General features: G+C 47.5%; 1 protein-coding gene across 1 annotated transcript in view; it reads right to left on the bottom strand.

The window, feature by feature from the left end:
* The window catches only part of LMCD1 (LIM and cysteine rich domains 1), a 36,270-nt gene extending 20,221 nt beyond the window's left edge, over window positions 1–16,049 (bottom strand). The window contains exon 1 of the mRNA XM_082322357.1: window positions 16,011–16,049. Coding sequence (XP_082178483.1) covers window positions 16,011–16,037 — 27 coding nt within the window. The 5' untranslated portion in view covers window positions 16,038–16,049. The remainder of the gene's footprint in view (window positions 1–16,010) is intronic.
* Window positions 16,050–16,471: the final 422 nt, after the last annotated feature.

The following is a 16,471-nucleotide window of genomic DNA, read 5'->3' as shown; positions in this document are numbered from 1 at the left end:
CAGCTTTCACCTGTAGTTTTCACCTCATTTTTCACCTGCAGTCTTTCCAGATATTTTGAAGCCAGTGAAAAGACCTCTCACCCTGGGAATTCATAAAAATACATCTTAAAAATGGTCTTAACAGGCACACACACCCACCCCCCCCTTGCCTCTAATATCCAGAGGAATTGGACATTTTTGACTCTTCAGCTATGTGCCAGCTCTCCAGAACAGATAAAGACACTTAAGTTTCCAGCACAGACCACTTACAATCTGGCCAGTTCTGGAACCACGTGCTAGATATCTACTAATTGATGTGTTTTTTTACTGACTCTGATCTTAATGAGTCAGACAGAAGCTCAGTATAGGCAAGGGACTATGAATGGTTGTTTATTTAAAATACAAACATCTGGATTAAATAAACTCATTTGGAGACATTTCATTACATACAAGGGGAAAAGCAAAGGGAAAAGCATTGTCAGTAGCAAGAACCAGCATGTGAACCCCCCAACAAGACAATCTGATGCTTCAGAGTCCAAGTGTCAGTGCAGGAACTCTGTCACTTGGGGTGACCACCCACCTGTGACCTCCATACTGATACATAAACCCAGCATTTCACTTTATTACTTCAGTATTAACAAGACCCTTTCCTGGTAATTTATTCAATCTGCTAATTTGTTCTACTTGTCCAAATATGACTTCTGCTTCAGGTCCAAGTTTAATTGAGGTTAACTGCTCTTTACTCATTCTGAACCCCATGGAAGTTACCTACTGAATCAGTACTCTCCAGAACACCCTCATATCCACTCTCCAGAGCAGGCTGGCACTACCCATCACCCCAGTTAGCTGGAGGATCTGTGTCAAGGCTGCTGGATCTGCCTTAGACACCCACACAACTCCAAATGCTGCCACACAATGGCTTGGGCATGACTGTCCATTGCCAAGGGCAGGGCGAGCATCCTGAAGCCTAACAGCTGGCAGAGCTGGGATCAAACGAGTTGCATCCCACACCACCATGGACTGAACAGCCAGCTGGACAAGTCCCACAAGTGCTTCCGACCCAAGGAGCACCCTGCAGCACAGGCCACCTCTGTAAGGCTTACCAGACCAGCCGAAGCAAGGCAGGCTGTACCTTTCCACCTGCTGATCCAGCACAGCACCTCTGGCAGCATCCCAGGAGTTGCTTTTGAATTTCTACTGTTGTCTCACAGCAGTTACACATTTACTCAGCTCAAACAAATACAGTAAAATGGATCACATTTAATACAGCAAAGTCTCAGCTCTTATCTTAAACTGCCATTATTGTTTCACTTTGAGAACAAACCCGTTGGCATCAACAGGCGATCCTTGCCTTTGGATTATACAACAAAAGCTGATCATCTATTTCCTTAAGACAAAACCAAACAAGTCCTAGCCCTGATCTTGGACCACATACAGCTTCAGACATGTGCAGAAGACCCAGTCACCAGTCCTCCCATTTGTGTACTGCTATAGCCAGGACCAGACCACATGCCTTCACCACCAGGAGCTCCAGATATCCTTGGAAACTCATTTGCAGGCGTCAGTGGTGTGACTCGCCGCTCCCCACTATGCAAGCTAGCTGTGAGTCTGAAGCTCTAGGAAAACATATGGGGCAAACGATGCAAAAATTCAGAGGCTCTTCATGGCAACACATGGCTCCTGAGATGGCTTGGGTTTCCCTGCCCTCAAAGCTGTAGGTCTCCAGCAGGAGGGGAAGGTGCTGGGATGGCAGCTCATCCCCACCACTGCCTGCAGGGCAGCTCAGGTGGCCCTGTGAAGTCTCGGGGACATCCCTGCGGCACAGGCAGACCTCACCAGGGCAGCAGGAGCAGCCTGGCCCAACAGACCTGAGCTCCCTCCACATGGGGACAGGGCACTTACCCACCAACTGCTGCATCACCTTCCCCTGCGAGCTCAGACCCCGCCGGGCAACGCCTCCTTGTGATCCCTGTAAGCACAGCCACGTCTCTGTATTTGGAGGACAGCATTATTCCTCACTCCCTCAGCAGCGGAGGGAGGTTTGAGCCACTCATTTCCATCTCTGTGCAGGGGCCAAACATAACAGGCACCGCCGCCTGTTTTTCAGGCTGCCTGGTCAGCAGGACTTCCTGCCCAGATATGGAGCTTCTCCTCACAGCTCCGCTCCGGCTCCTCAAATATGCATAAAAGGAGATTTCTTTAAAAAAAAAAAAGACACATAAGACTGCAAAAAACCCAAGCCCAGTAAGATAATGCAAACCAAATGCTCCCCAACTATCTTAGATTCCACCTATGCCCAAGCCCATTTGGGAACAGCAGTGTTAAACAAGGAGATACTAAAGTTTAAGATAAAGAGTTTGAAGACATTTGTAATGCTTTTAAAAAAAAGCCTATATCAACAAACTGCTTTGAAGAAAAGTAAATCCTGCTCACCATGACTAGATATACAATGCATTTTAAGATTTCTGTTTTGGCTTTTTTGTCTTATAGCATTCTTGCTATTAAAAGAGAAAGCAAGTCACTGCAGAGGAAATTCTTAGGTAGTGAAATGATAGGAAATTGAGGCCATTCTACCCACAAAAACATTTCTGAACAATCTCAGGAATACGCCAGTAATACCATGGTTCACTATTTTACTGGCCAAAGGCAGGGCCATCCTAGACACTGCTAAGTTTGCTCAATGGTTAGAAAATAGAAAGCCCATAATGACAAGTGACAAGGAAAAACCCAAACATGGCTCCATCTTGGTTTAGAGCTTGAGGACTCCTTTGGAAAGGAATACTGAGCTTCCAAAGGCAGGTCTGGTGAGATGGACCCATGGTTAGAAGTTATGAACAGGTCAGAGTCCAGCTCCACCAGCCTGCTCCATTCACAGCTCAGCTGAGACTTCAGAAGGTTTTTCTGGTATCATCACCCTCTGACCAGCCCAGCACACCTTGGCCAATGACCCTTTGCCAAAGGGTCTACTGAAGCTAGTTTGACAATTGAGCTTGTTGCGAGAGGACTGTCCTCAGTGGCACATGGAAAAAACACCGTTTTCACATCCACATGACTTGAAAACCCTTCCAAGAAGTAGAAGCTCCTTTCCACTCTCCTCACAACCAGTTCAGTGCCAGAGATTTAGTACATCCACAAAGGGGAGACTTCAGACTAAACTTAGGTAAGTGTTTCCCAGTGACTGCTCCTCTAGGAACAACCATGCCATGCCCAGACTAATGCTACAAGCAAATAAGCCAAATTTTGACACCACAAATGGGCTGAACTCAGACCTGCCAATCCTCAGAAACACCAGCTATCGTAAGCACAGGCCCTCAGAAATGTCTCCTCCCTTCTAGAGTTGTGGCTACACAAGTACTTTCCCTCTTATGTAGAGCTGGATATATATGGACACACAACCCCATTAGCTGTCATGGTTTTGTGGTCTCCACACATCCAGTCTAAAGCAATAAACAGCTCACTGCCAAAAGCATCAGTAGCAGGATGGGTGCTGAGATCCTCCTGCAGACAGTGATGAGCAGGCTGATGTACTGTACAGTAAGGAAAAAAAGCACCTTGGGATGTATTTAACATCTCTGCTTTGCACAGCCACAGAATGGGGTTGCTCCAGCACCCTGCTCCTGGTACACTCATTCCTTGGGACCCAATTGTTTTATGGAATACTGAGCAGAAGAAATTTAATGTTAATATAAAATTTTCACAGAGCTTACAAGAAGGCCAGTTAAGGAAAGCTAGCATCCTAACATCCTCCACTAACAGCTGCTTTTAGCAGAGAGGCTGGTTTATCTCAGGTACTTGCAGAATCAGGACATCCCACTGAACATCTGTCACACACAGATTAACCCACCGGGTGCCATGAGAATGCATAGCAATAGTCTGCTTTCATTTAAGGACCTTTCAGTTCAATACATGAGGGGAATCAAGCACAGTACCAGCAGAGCAATATCTAATGCAGCCAAGCATGTGCCCGAGGGGCTGCTTCACTGCCTGCAGCCTGGTCCCCCCAGCCAGAGGCACCCACCTTTGCTGAAGAATTTGCTACTGCCTAAGGGAAATGCAGTCATGGGTCTGGCACTTGCTTTCCAGTGGTGCTTAATTTTCTTTCTTTTGCTATTAGACTGCTCAGACCAGGCTGCTTCCTACACCATCTCTCTTCAGTTATGCACAAGGCACAGCGTCAAGACAGACTTGATAAATTAGTTTTGACCTCCAGCAGAAGCATGTCATGAGACCACAGCATAGACAAGGGACTTGGTTAAGTGACAAACAAGGTGGAAACAGGGAAGTGGAGCCAGCTCCAGCTGCTAAATCAGTCACTGTAACAAAAGGATGGTAACTGCGGTAAGGAGATCCTTATCTGATCAGGGATGCTTAGACTGTAATCCCTTGGAAGACCTTTAGTCCTCTTCTCTCCTGCATATCCACAGGGACCTTGGTCTAATCACAAAATGAGTTTGTAATAGTTCTGCAGATGGAAAACAAACCCTGAAAGGCCAAGGTACTTCCTAGCAGGACGGTTTCACCATTAGCAGCACATACACCACGTACCACAAGAAAACATAGGGCAGCTTCAGCCAGAAGAGGACATCCCTTTGGTCAGCGGCAGCACTGGCCACCACACTGCTCCTGGGGGCAAAGGGTGGACCTGTAGTAGGGTCACAAGCCCAGCTGGCAGATTAATCTGGAGCTGTACCCTCAGAGGAACTTGGGCCTGAAATAACATTCAGAGTTTTGGCAAGTTTGGCCAATGTGGTTATTAATCAGAGACTGCTGAAGAACCATAAAGTTTCCAAGAATATACACCCTCCTGCAAGAGTTAAGTTTCACGCACAGCAATGGGATGCAAGGCAGGACTCAACTCGTTTGCTTTGCCATCATCTGCTAGATGCCAGCAGAGACCACCAGTACTATCAGAGCAGGTTCATGACAGGGCTGAAGGGTAACCCCATGAGAGCGTTATTCCTCGCCGGCACTGCTGCATGAGTCACCCGCTGCTCTCCAGCCTCTGAAAGGCTTTTGGGACCAGCTGCCACAGCCACAGCTCCAGAAGGGTCTGGCAAAGCAGGGCCCGCCTGCTTCTGCACAGAGGTTTCTGGATCCTGAAAACACTTATTGCACAACACCTTATTTGGAGACTAAAAACAGCGATGGAGACACGTAACTACCTCAAGTATGTTTTCTCCTCCTTTTTAGGAAGGGAAGAGGAAAAACTGGTTTCCAAAAAGTTACTACAAGTTCACAACAGCCCTTCAAAGCCGAGGTCCTCATTTCACCTCTCCGTGTGGTCAAACCGCTCTCCAGCACCCACAGCAAGTTCAATATAAACCCTTCTGTGCAGCCTCTGGAAGACCCTCATACAGTCTTGGCATTTGATACCCTACCCCAATAAATCATAGCCAGGGCAGAAGAGAGCTTAAGAGAAGCTAAGGGACCATGTGAACACTTTGGGTGGAGTTCCTCCAGCTGCAACAAATTTTGGAGATTAACAACTCTAACATTGAGAAAGTTCCTTGAACAAAGAAAAAGAGAAAAGTCATACGATATTCACATGGGTGGGACCAGTTTGTTCAGCAGAATTTTGAGGAGTTTAGGGATATGGATGAATAGCAATTAATTTGTTGTCATTATTTGACTATAATAGGGCTAAGCTTGCATAATAATAGGGAGCTAACTGAAACTTCCTTAAGAATTTCAAATAACTGGAGGGTTTAAGTGTTTACATCTAACAGAAGAGGTATCTTTATCACAGTGAGGGGAATGCTGCAAGCTCTGGAAAAGTACTCCACCATAAGTTAAAGTAAGAAGTATTTACATGGGCTGCGGGAGAAAAATCAGCCAAGCCCAACAGCAAAATATTAACACATCCAAGGGGCTTTAGTGTTTTAGTTAAAAGCAGGAATAAAGCCAGACTCAGTACGTACAAAAAGCCTCTTTGGTTGCATTTTCCTTCCTATTGTGGGTCCAGCAGGGCAGATTTACCATTATTGTTTTATCATGCACAACATGTGTGGCACCCAGCTGTCCCTTCTCAGCATACAGGCAGTTGCCTCTCCTCCAGGAAGGGTGGCCTACCTAGCAGCCTGTTTGACCAAAGCTAGGGACTTCTGAACTCTTTCCTCTTAGAAGTACCAGCAGCATGTAAAACATCAGCTACTGGCCAGAAAAAGCTTCTTCTGGCATGCCCAGGGACACGGTGGCACAAGCCTCCCCAGCACAGAGAGCTGGCATGCCCACCTGCTGCCAGATGACCTGGGGCTGGTTGTCCAAAGCAGCCCCCCAGCCCCATGGAGACCCTGGGCTGAACTGGGGCACTGCCCTGGCTGCATCCAAAGCTTCCTTCAGAGCTCTTCACTTGGGCAGCAAGGCCAAGTACTCGGGTCAGTGACTTCTGCAAATCCATAGGGCACCAGCTGCAGGGACAGAGCCATCACAGACACCAAGCCTGGGGTGTTAATGTTATGAGATTGCTTTACATTTAAGGCAAGGCAGGACACCGTTGTGCTAGCAATGAAACAGATCCTCTGCTGCTCCCCTCAATTTGTGTAGTAACTAGAACTACTCCATTTCTGAGCCCATACTGTTGTGTACACTATTGGGAGTCTTTAAGGTATCAATGTTTCAAATAGCTATATACAGTAAAGGTAGCACCTAGGTAATATTCACTCTGAACCAAGATGAAATCCATGTCAAATAGTCTCATTCCTATTTTAATTTCCTAATTCAAGTTGAAAAGCAAACGTACTAGAAGAAGTAAGATTCTCAGTTATCTGGTCAAATTACCAAGATTTTTTTTCCCCCCCTTCAGTGGTTCCTACACTGGTAAAAGGTTCACATCAGTCTAATCTGAACTCACAGGTGATTGCTTGAATGAGGCCCTTTGATTTTAATCATTCAACTAGTTTTTGTATATACATTTAAGTGCAAGGGCAGTTATTGTTAACATTCCTTAAAGTATCAATGTATTGCTACCTGCATTTCAGCACAGCAATGCTGAAGGCTGAGGTATCTACTAAAGCTCTGCATTCGCAAGGTGCAATTGAAGTGCATGTCAAAAAAACCAAAACCAAACCTCATTTTTGGTGTAACCTAAATGATGGTCCAGAATTTCAGGTAAACACCAAAGGCACTGAAAACTTGGCCTAAATGTCCCAGTAGGAAAGGCTGTATATGTCTGAAAAAAACCCACAGCTTTGCTTAGATATTTAAACAAGCAATTACATTTAATCATAAAATACTGAGTTAAGGTCCATTATCATGCAGAAGAGCCCAAATCAACCTTCTCCTGGGTGGCAGAAACCTCCTTTCAAGAGTTTGTCCTCAAGCACCTTAATTCATGGTTTGGATGGGCAATCCATTTCACTCAGCACTTTCCTAGATAGCCTTCCCATCTTGGAAAAGCTCTTAAATTCCTTGAGGAAGGAGGACCACCTGCTTCTCATTAAACCCACCTCAAACATTTTGGGGAAGTTATCCCCAAAAGACATCACTGAAGAGCTGAAAAGTTCCAAAAAGCTCTTTTGTGTTGTTGTTCCACAGGATCCAGTGCTGAGCATGGCCTGGGGCGAGTGTTGCTCTGGTGCAAGAGGAGCAGCCACTCATCTGACACCCAGTGCTGGCAGAGACTAGAGATGCAGATGACTTGACCTCAGCTTGCTGTGGGTACCAGTGTCAGAGCCAACACTGCCCCAGACTTCTGCTTGGGAGGGCACAACAGCCAGTGATGCCACCCCACTTATCTTAAACACACACTAAGAAAACAACTGAGATGCTGAAGGAACCCAGCAAACAAGTGCTGGGTGATATGAGATAGCCATGTCCCAGCTGGAGGACAGCCTGAGTCACCTCAGGGTTTGTTTTGGCTCATCCTTTCTTCTGGAACAGGTAGTCCTCAAGTGTCACATGCAAGACCCCTGTCTGGTTTCAATACTAAGCCATTTGTTAGGGAAAATGTTTGCTGCTTCTGCTTATCAAGCAGAGCCAAGGTATGACATTGGTCTGATGTGTCAGCTCTGCTCTCAGCCCAGACATGCACAACCTGGGAGTTTCCATGCAATGAGGGGGAAGTCAAAGCTAAAGCATTTGGACCAATTAAAGCACAAAAAAAATACTAGCTCTAGAGGTGCTCCTGCAGATGTGGATTTTTCTTTCCACTTTGTCAGTGTCAGCACTAAGGACACTGATACAACAGAGCAGAAGAGCCATGGCAGCAGAACTGCCACTCCTGAAACATACTGACCTTGTCCAACAGTTTTACATATTGGGTATTATGCTAATTTTCTCTCCTGCTAGTGACCAAACATCCTCCTTGACTATACCCAATGTCCAGTGAGGTCCAGTTTCAGGTGTGCTTGGCAGTCAGCTTCCAGTACTGGCACAGAAGAAAGCTGTCCAAAACAGCTTGGACCAGCTGAAGGCCAGGTGAGAGGGCTTACCTCCAGAGTGGGAAACTCAGGGCAGTGCTGGACAAACTTTTCTGGATTTTAGAAGGGGCTCCTTGACAGTGTCTGCAAGTGGAATAAATTTGTGCAAGGGCAAATAACTACTTCTACATGTGCGTTACTCAATATACACACTTGGTGATGTAATTTTGACTAGAGAACAGCAAAGGATTGTTTTGATTTGTTTTCTCCTCATTTTCATAGACAGAAAACATCTATTGTAATCATGACCTGAATGCAACTTGTTTCCCTGCCAGATTCTGAGCAAGCACACTTATCCAAATTACCACACTCTCAGAAAAAAAAAAATCACTTGCAACAGACTGCCTTTCATCTCAGATTCTCTCTACAGCATTTATTTAAGTCATCAGTGAATGAGTTGGTATCATCTGGAATACTGGAAGCACTTACTGATATTACACTTTACAGAGTAAGAAGTTTGTTGCCTTTTACTTTAGCAACATAAAGACCAGGCAAAGGCACCGATATCTGAGAAAACTATTTCAGTGGAGCTGCCAGATCTCAACCTACAGGATGACAGAGATACAACAGAACCAGAGCCTCTACAAATATCTCACTCTTCCAAGAGCGCATAGTTGGCAGCATTCCTTTCTCCACTAACAATGTGTGAATTAATGATAAGAGAAGGGCAAACTTTGAAAAAAATGAGATGAATAGATTTTTCCACAAGCAAGACATAATTAAGACCAAGTGTCTGAAGCACTAAAACCAAACCAAGCTGTGAGTAGGTGTATGGAATGGGAAGAACTCACCCAAATTTAATTAAACAGCAGCCGTGCTGAGTTCCAGAGTGCTCAGGTAAGTGTCTCATTGTAATCATCAAATACCTTCACTGAGCCAGCTCTGTCCTTCCCCCCTCCAGCACAAGGAGAAGGTGCTGAACTACCATCAGGAATGGGGGTCCCTCAGCACACCGACATGCTGCACTCCAGGAGCTGCTTCCACCAAATTTCTGTACAGCACCACTGATTTAGTTCTCCTAAATATCTTCTCAGCTCTACTACTTGCATTTTACAGCTGATGAGATCAGGACACAAGAAAGCTGGAGATGCGACCAAGGGCACACAGGCATTTCACAGCAGAGCAGACAAAGGGCAGGGGCATGCCTGGGCCACCCATCCCTCCCCTTCACACCATCCTTCCTGCACTGTGCCTTCACTGTATCAGCTCCAAGTTTTCCATAGGATCTGGCCACTATCACAAACCCCTCCGAAAATCTCAAAAGGCCCATCCAGCTGTGCAAGATTGAGAAAAGCCATGGCTTAGGCATGAAGTATTTAAGAGGAAAGGTGTAGTAAATTAGCAGCCCTCTGACAGATACTGAGAAGTTGTTGCACCAGCCTCTGGGGCTGTAGGTCTGTGTTCCCATTCTAAATGTCCAGATCTGGAACAGGTACTTTAAACTAGGAGCAATACTGCTCAGTTACTATATCCTGATGCTCTGGATTAAGACACATGGCTGACAGGAGCTGGCTGGCTGTCCTCCTGCAGACTCCCTGTTGTAGCTGGCACTTGTTGGATGCTCTTTGGTAGTCCAAGCAGACTTGGCAGCACGTGTGACAGGAACATGGGATTTTTTTTCCCCCCCATTGGAGCTTCATAATCTTGACACAAGTTACCCTTTTATACAGAGGGAAAATCAGGTGAGGTGCTTTTGAGTGACATTTCCAGGTCTTCAGAAAGAGCAAATGAATGAGTCCAAGTTCATCGTGTAGCTGGTGATGCCCTGAACCCTAACACAGAAGCTGAAGGGCTGTGCCACCTCAAATACTAGTAGGGCATGAGCAACCATCCACAATGCTTTTAGGTTAATTTGCTTTCCTATGTTTCTCTGATAAGACAACAGTAGATTTTTCTTCCTGTGACAGGCTCCTTCCCAATGAAGCACTATCTGGAATCATTTGCCAAAGACTATGTAAAACCTAACCCTGACAGAATTTAGCCCATTAGACAATTACCTACTCAGACGAGTAGGTAAAGCAATAAACCCCCAGCATTTAAACCTTCCAAGAGACACTTACAACTGTGCTAGAAATTAATGATGATATTTGCACAGTAGTTTGTATACAACAGCCACCCAGCTGCTTCAGTGCTTCTCTTAACCCAGGCTTCAGCATTGCAGGCAAAAGCAAAAGTTCCTTTCCTAGAAGTATGTATTTTTGCATGTCTGAAATATACAGTTAACAGAATCCACAATTAAGTACCAGCAGAAAAAAACACTTTATATTTTCCTTATTTCCTACTACTCAGCTATCCTCCTCCATTTCCCTAGCATTTTTATTTGCACCATTTGACTTTCAGTGAGCCAGCCAGCAGGCACTCCTGTTCACTAGTGCCTATTTAATTCACTGGGCTCATCCACCCCCTTGGGATGAGGAAGAACAGGCTTTCCTTTCCCTTGCCTCTGGTGGATTCAGAAGAACCATTCCTGAACAGGTTTGAGCTATTACACCTAGTGAGGTAAACATTAACAACTTATGCCTTATCTGTCAGTAATCCAGTCAAAGCTGCTATTCATCTCAGTTGATACAGCTGCTTTTAACACACTTTGCATTTGACTCATGAAAGCACACAGACATGCAGGGGAGTGCACAAGCAGCGCAGCCGGCAAGAGGAAAGACTCCCCCATTGCAGAGGGAAATAACTGCTCTGGAGCAGTTTGGAGGCTTTCAGTAACTGAAGGGATGAAGTCAAAGGGTTTTGAGTAGGTGAGATGGGGAAACTATGAAGAATCGGGCTGGTAACCAGCATTAGGAAACTTCTGCTCTTCCAAAAATTGCAAATAGCTGCCCTGAAATCTTTCCCTTTCTCTGAGCCCCATCTTTAAATGGAGCAATAGCTTCAAGCTAGGTCATCTAAACACCTCTTTTCCTGAACAGCTGAAATACCATATTTCCTTTTTAAAAAGAGAAAAAAACTCAGCCTAAACAAATACTCCAGACACCGCCTCCCTGCAGGACAAGAGGGATTTTGTAACTTGTAAATTGTATTTTACAGGACTCAATTTACCTCTGAGACCAAGTCCCAAAATAAGTTCTTTAACCCATGTGCTGCTTTATGATTTCATATCTATAAATACTTGCTCAGAGCTCAGCAGGTTTCTGCATTAAGATCAACATCTGTTTCCCTGTGACAGCTGCAGCGGCGCTTCCTCCCTTGGGCTCCGACATGACAACACTGTTCTTGAAGTGGGGCTTTCAGTCCCACAAGTACACACCACCTTCCAGACAGCGGCACGCGGGGTGACACAGTCATCTCCCCGGGCCATCATCCGTGTATAACCTGTCACCAATACAGGGACCAAAACCCTCATCCATCAAGAGGAGGCTTTGCAGGGAAGGTACCAACTTTTCAGAACGAAACTCTAAACTTCTGCTAATGGAGACTATAACCAGAAATCGTGAACACAAAAGTCTGCAAGGGATAAATAACTTCCTGTGGTCTAATTGTTAAAAATTGAGGTCCAGCTTTCAACAGCAGAGATGAAATTGCATGTACAGTTACTGACAGCATGCACACAAATGAGCACTAGCACATTTAAATGACTAACGCGATGGCTTTGCAGGCTCACTTCAGTTATAGCGCTTGCCATCTTTATCACCACATGCCCAAATTGCTTGAAAGTGGCTTTGGACAGAACAGATTTCACAGATGTGTCCCACAGAAGACTCCTTCTGGGTATAACCCCTGTTATTTGGGAGCTCAGTTCTTCCCCCACAAAGCCAGCCATCTGCCCAAGCACTGCGAAGGATCACCAAGCACTCGCCATGCTGAGGGGAAAACACAGCTAGGGGTTCAGCCCAAGTCTCCTGTACACCTCAATCAGGTAATACAGTTTATGAAAAAACAAATGAAAAAGCTGAGGCTCCAATGTATTCCTCAAGTTTTCTAAAAAGCTCTAAATTGTTGGACTTTACAAAGGGCAAGTTCCCAATCCTTAATAGCGTTCCCATGCACCTCTACAGATACAAGCAGAGGAGTCTTCAAGTGTCCAGATACACTGCTGATGGAGAAGGGAGGCTTCTGCCTGTCCCTGAGACCAAGTCACCTAGACCCCTCTGTATGCTGGGGCTGATTTATCACAGCAGCAGCAATGCTTTTTTCCTTTCCTACAGTGTGTCTGCTTCGGATGTTTGCAAAAACACATGCCAAAGAACTGAAGAAAGAAAAAGAACCAAAACTTGTATTAACTGAGTAAACTTTACCTTGGCTTTGAACGGTGCTTTTAGCTTAGTGGGTTATTTTCTTCTCCTGACAAAAATGGACTGAATTTAGCAAGAACAGTACACAAATCCTGCTGCCTGCACAGTCCAGCTGAACCAGCTCCAGTAACGCATGAAATGCCAGCCATCATGCTTTATCTTTGTTTCGAGTTTTAACTCTCCATTTAGAATTTAATCTAAACAACCCATTTGCCAAACAGAATGCTGTCCCACTCATGCTGTTTTAATTTCCTCAGAAAGAATCCCATAATACGCTAGGCAAGACATCAACAATAATTAAACCCAACAGTGATTGAAAATCAAATTTTCAGGGCCTTGCAAGAAGCCCTAATGAGTTCCAGACTTGCCTTTCTCAACTTGCTCAAACTGGTTGTGCGACATTGCCAAGCCAAATTAAAATTTGACAGTATTCCACCCCATGCCCAGAAAAAGTGCCCTTCTCCTGATTCAGGAAATTAAACAGCCGTCTACTGCAAAGACGCCCATTTGTCTTTGGACATATATAATTCTGACAGTGATCCAAGGTCTGTACTTTTTTTCTTGTCTTTATTATGTCATTTCTATCCCTTTTGAAGTGCAAACTAGCTGGGACTTTTCCTTTTTTATACTACCATGCCCAGGTCCAGTTCAGGCAACAGGCAGCTTGTCAGAAGAATTACACAGACACAGGGCACCCCACCTCCCTCGCCCCACGCAGGGGGTTACGCTCAGCGCTGCCTGCCCATGAGCAGCCATGAGAAGATCTCACAGCAACTACACCCTTCCGCTGCAGACTCTTGGTACTATTCCCTTTACAGGTTTTAGTGAAATTACAGTATAAGATGACACCTTGTCCTTCACCCTTCCACCAAGGGGAGCTAAGTATCCAGCCACACGGTTTGGAAAGGCTGAGGACTTCTGCATTCGCAAGCCTTTTGGGTGCCTTGTAAGCCCCCTGACGTACGCTGCGCAGCCTCACTGCTCCATCCCCTGGGAACGATGCTTGAGAAGCTCCCTGGAGATGGGTCTGATGCAGACGCAGCTTTGCTGGGTTGTATTTCTGCTCCATGGCACAGACTTGCTCAGCCCTCCTTGCTGCCCATGTCTAGCCCTGCTTCTCTGCTCCCTCCCACATGGGACCCCCAGCCTGGGGCTGCTGGCAGGGGCTTTAGCCAGCTCAGGCCACCCAAGCCCTGTGAGAAGCACTTCAGACAAGCCAGGAATTGAGCTGCTGTCTGACAAAACCAGATTGATCACAGCCCAGGAAACAGCATACAACCCACAAATGCAGTTGCCCGTGAACAAGGGTCAGTTTTCACTCTTACGGCATCCATCTCTACTCAGTGCCTGGTAAGAGCTGCCTGAGGGCCTCCAGTTGGCACCAAAAAGTGCCCTCACCACAGAAGCTGTGGCAACCATGACCCTATGGACATGCCCGAGGGACCTGCTGGCAGAGTCTCTGGGGATGACACACCAGAGGCAGCCTTCCCGGCAGGCCCTTGCTGAGCCCTGGCCATCCTCCGTGTGCCTGCAGGGACAGGGACACCCCGCGGTGCCACACTGGGGGACCCTGCCCTTGACAGCAAGCACAGAGAGGGGTCGCTGTGGTGGGCAGCCAACTGGGTCAGCAGGGACAGGGAAGGTGGGCAGAGCTGGAAGGAGGAGGGGAGGGAAGGAAGGAAGAACCCCTCACTCCCACCCAAAAATCAGGTATTACAGGCAGGACACGCAGAGAGCAGGAGCATTGTGCTGCAGAGGGCAGCGCAGTGCAGGGCACAGCCCCGGCCACCCAGACTGCAACACAGACAGCAAGCCCCACTGCCAAACACCAACATTTGCCCAGGGAGACCTGCAAGGAGCATCCAGTTTTCCACAAAACCCAGCAAATAGTTTTCCTTGGGATCCAGCAGTGGCACAGTTCAAACCTACTGGGATAGAGGGAGCAACATCTCAACAAGACAGGCTGACCTTCCCATCCTGACAGTCAGGGAGGGATTTCCAAGGACAGTGTTGGCAAGAAACTTCTCACAGAAGTTCATGGCAAAGGGTGCCATCCCCCTGGGGAAGGTCCGGAGGTGCCCCTGTGCCCTGGCAGTCCCACAGAGGCCAGTCCCAGGGCACAGCACTCGGCACTGCTCGGTCAGGGCTATCTGGCATCAAGAGATGGGATTACAACGATGTGGAAACCGAGAAGTGCTGACATTAGGTGTTTAACTCATCTCCTAATTATGCAGTGACAAAGGTACAGCAAGTAAGGTCATAAGAGCAGCTGCTCCCTGACAACCCATTCCACATGTTTTTTTATTTAGCAATTAAAATCCCTTCCATTCAGTTTAATGCCATGCCAAGAGGCCATTTCAGTTATTCTGGTTCTTTTGCTCATCAAAAGACGCTGTGGCAGAGATCTGGGATTTCCTGGGGAAAGCAAGCCTTTGACCGCCTGAGCATGAGGAGTGAACACTTTCCAGAGGGTCTAAAAGGAGACAAGCAACTCCCCCCAAGAACAACAAGCTCAGAGCAGTGGTGGTCAGTCTTACGCAAGTTAATTTAGACAACAAACGGTTGCTTTTCCAGCAAAAGCTCTGTTGAAGTATATTTCTTGTATAGAAATAAGAACAAACCCAGATGCATCGTTGGACACTGTGGCCAGGCAGACCCAGCACGTGCCTGCGTGGCCACAACGCACAGCTAGATTTGCCCTATCGAGATACAGGAAAAATTTTAGTACTTCAGAGATTACTTTTGTCCACTCTTAACCCCGAGTATTTAATAACTCACATAACATTCATGAGCTGTGGCATTCCTGCCCTTTGCATCTGCTGCTTCAGTTCGTTACTCAAAACCAGTATAAGAACAGTCACTGCGTGAGTTTTGCTCCAGAGGACTCTAGCAAGTTTTGAATCGGGCCACATAAATATAAGGAAAGAAATAAAAAGGATCAAACTGCCACCGCAGCACTCGGTGTTAGATGAGCGTTTATCGCTCAGACCCGGGGGGGCTCAGCACCTCCCCCGATTTAGTGAAGTATCTGAGCAAGCAGAGGCGCTGGGACAGCGCAGGCTGCCGCGGGGCAGGAGAAGACAGGAGGTGAGGGGATAATGGGGGTGGGGGGGACCGGTGACCGCCGTTCCCAGGTGCGCGCCTGTCTGTCTGTCCGTCCGTCCCTCCCTCCGCGGCACGCCGCCTAACGCGTTTCCCAAACACGCAGCCGCTCCCAGCACCGCGCAGCCCCGCCGCCGCCGGGCTCCCCCGAGCCCCGGCCGGGCACGGGGCACCCAGAGAGGAGGGAAGGAGCAAAAAAAAAAAAAAAAAAAAAAAAAAGCACCCCACGGGGCGCCCAGACCGGTCGGTCGGTCCCTCCCCGCGGACCCACCTTCTGCACGCCGGGGCTCAGCTCCATCCCGCGCCGCGCCCGCCGCTCGCCCAGGGCGCGCCGCCCGACCGGCGCCTTTCATTGGCGACCGCGGCTGCCCCGAGCCGCCCTCAGCCAATCAGCCGCCGGCAACAAACTTTCCTGCCCAATGGCGTGCGGCGGGGCGGGGCGCGCTGGCTAACGCGCGCACGTGCGCGCGGGCGCGGCGGGGTGCTGCGCTCCGCTCCTCTCCGCGCATCGCAGCCCCCGCCGCGGCGCCCGGGGCTTAAAACAAAAAGAAGGCAAAGAAAAAAAAAAGTGTTTTTAGGAGCTCCCGCCCCAAAGCGGCGGTGCCGGAGAGGGGTGCGGAGGGGAGGGAGTGGGGCCCGGGGATGCCCGAGTGGTTTGCGGGCCTGGCCGGGGTGGAGGGAGCTGGCAGCTCTCAAGCCAAGTTGCCTTTCTTGGCTGAGCTGTCCCGCTGT

This window comes from Platalea leucorodia, assembly GCF_965183815.1.
Source record: "Platalea leucorodia genome assembly, chromosome: 9".
Lineage (NCBI taxonomy): Eukaryota > Metazoa > Chordata > Aves > Pelecaniformes > Threskiornithidae > Platalea > Platalea leucorodia.
The sequence above is the reverse complement of the archived record's forward strand: the minus strand, read 5'-3'. Positions and strand labels throughout refer to the sequence as shown.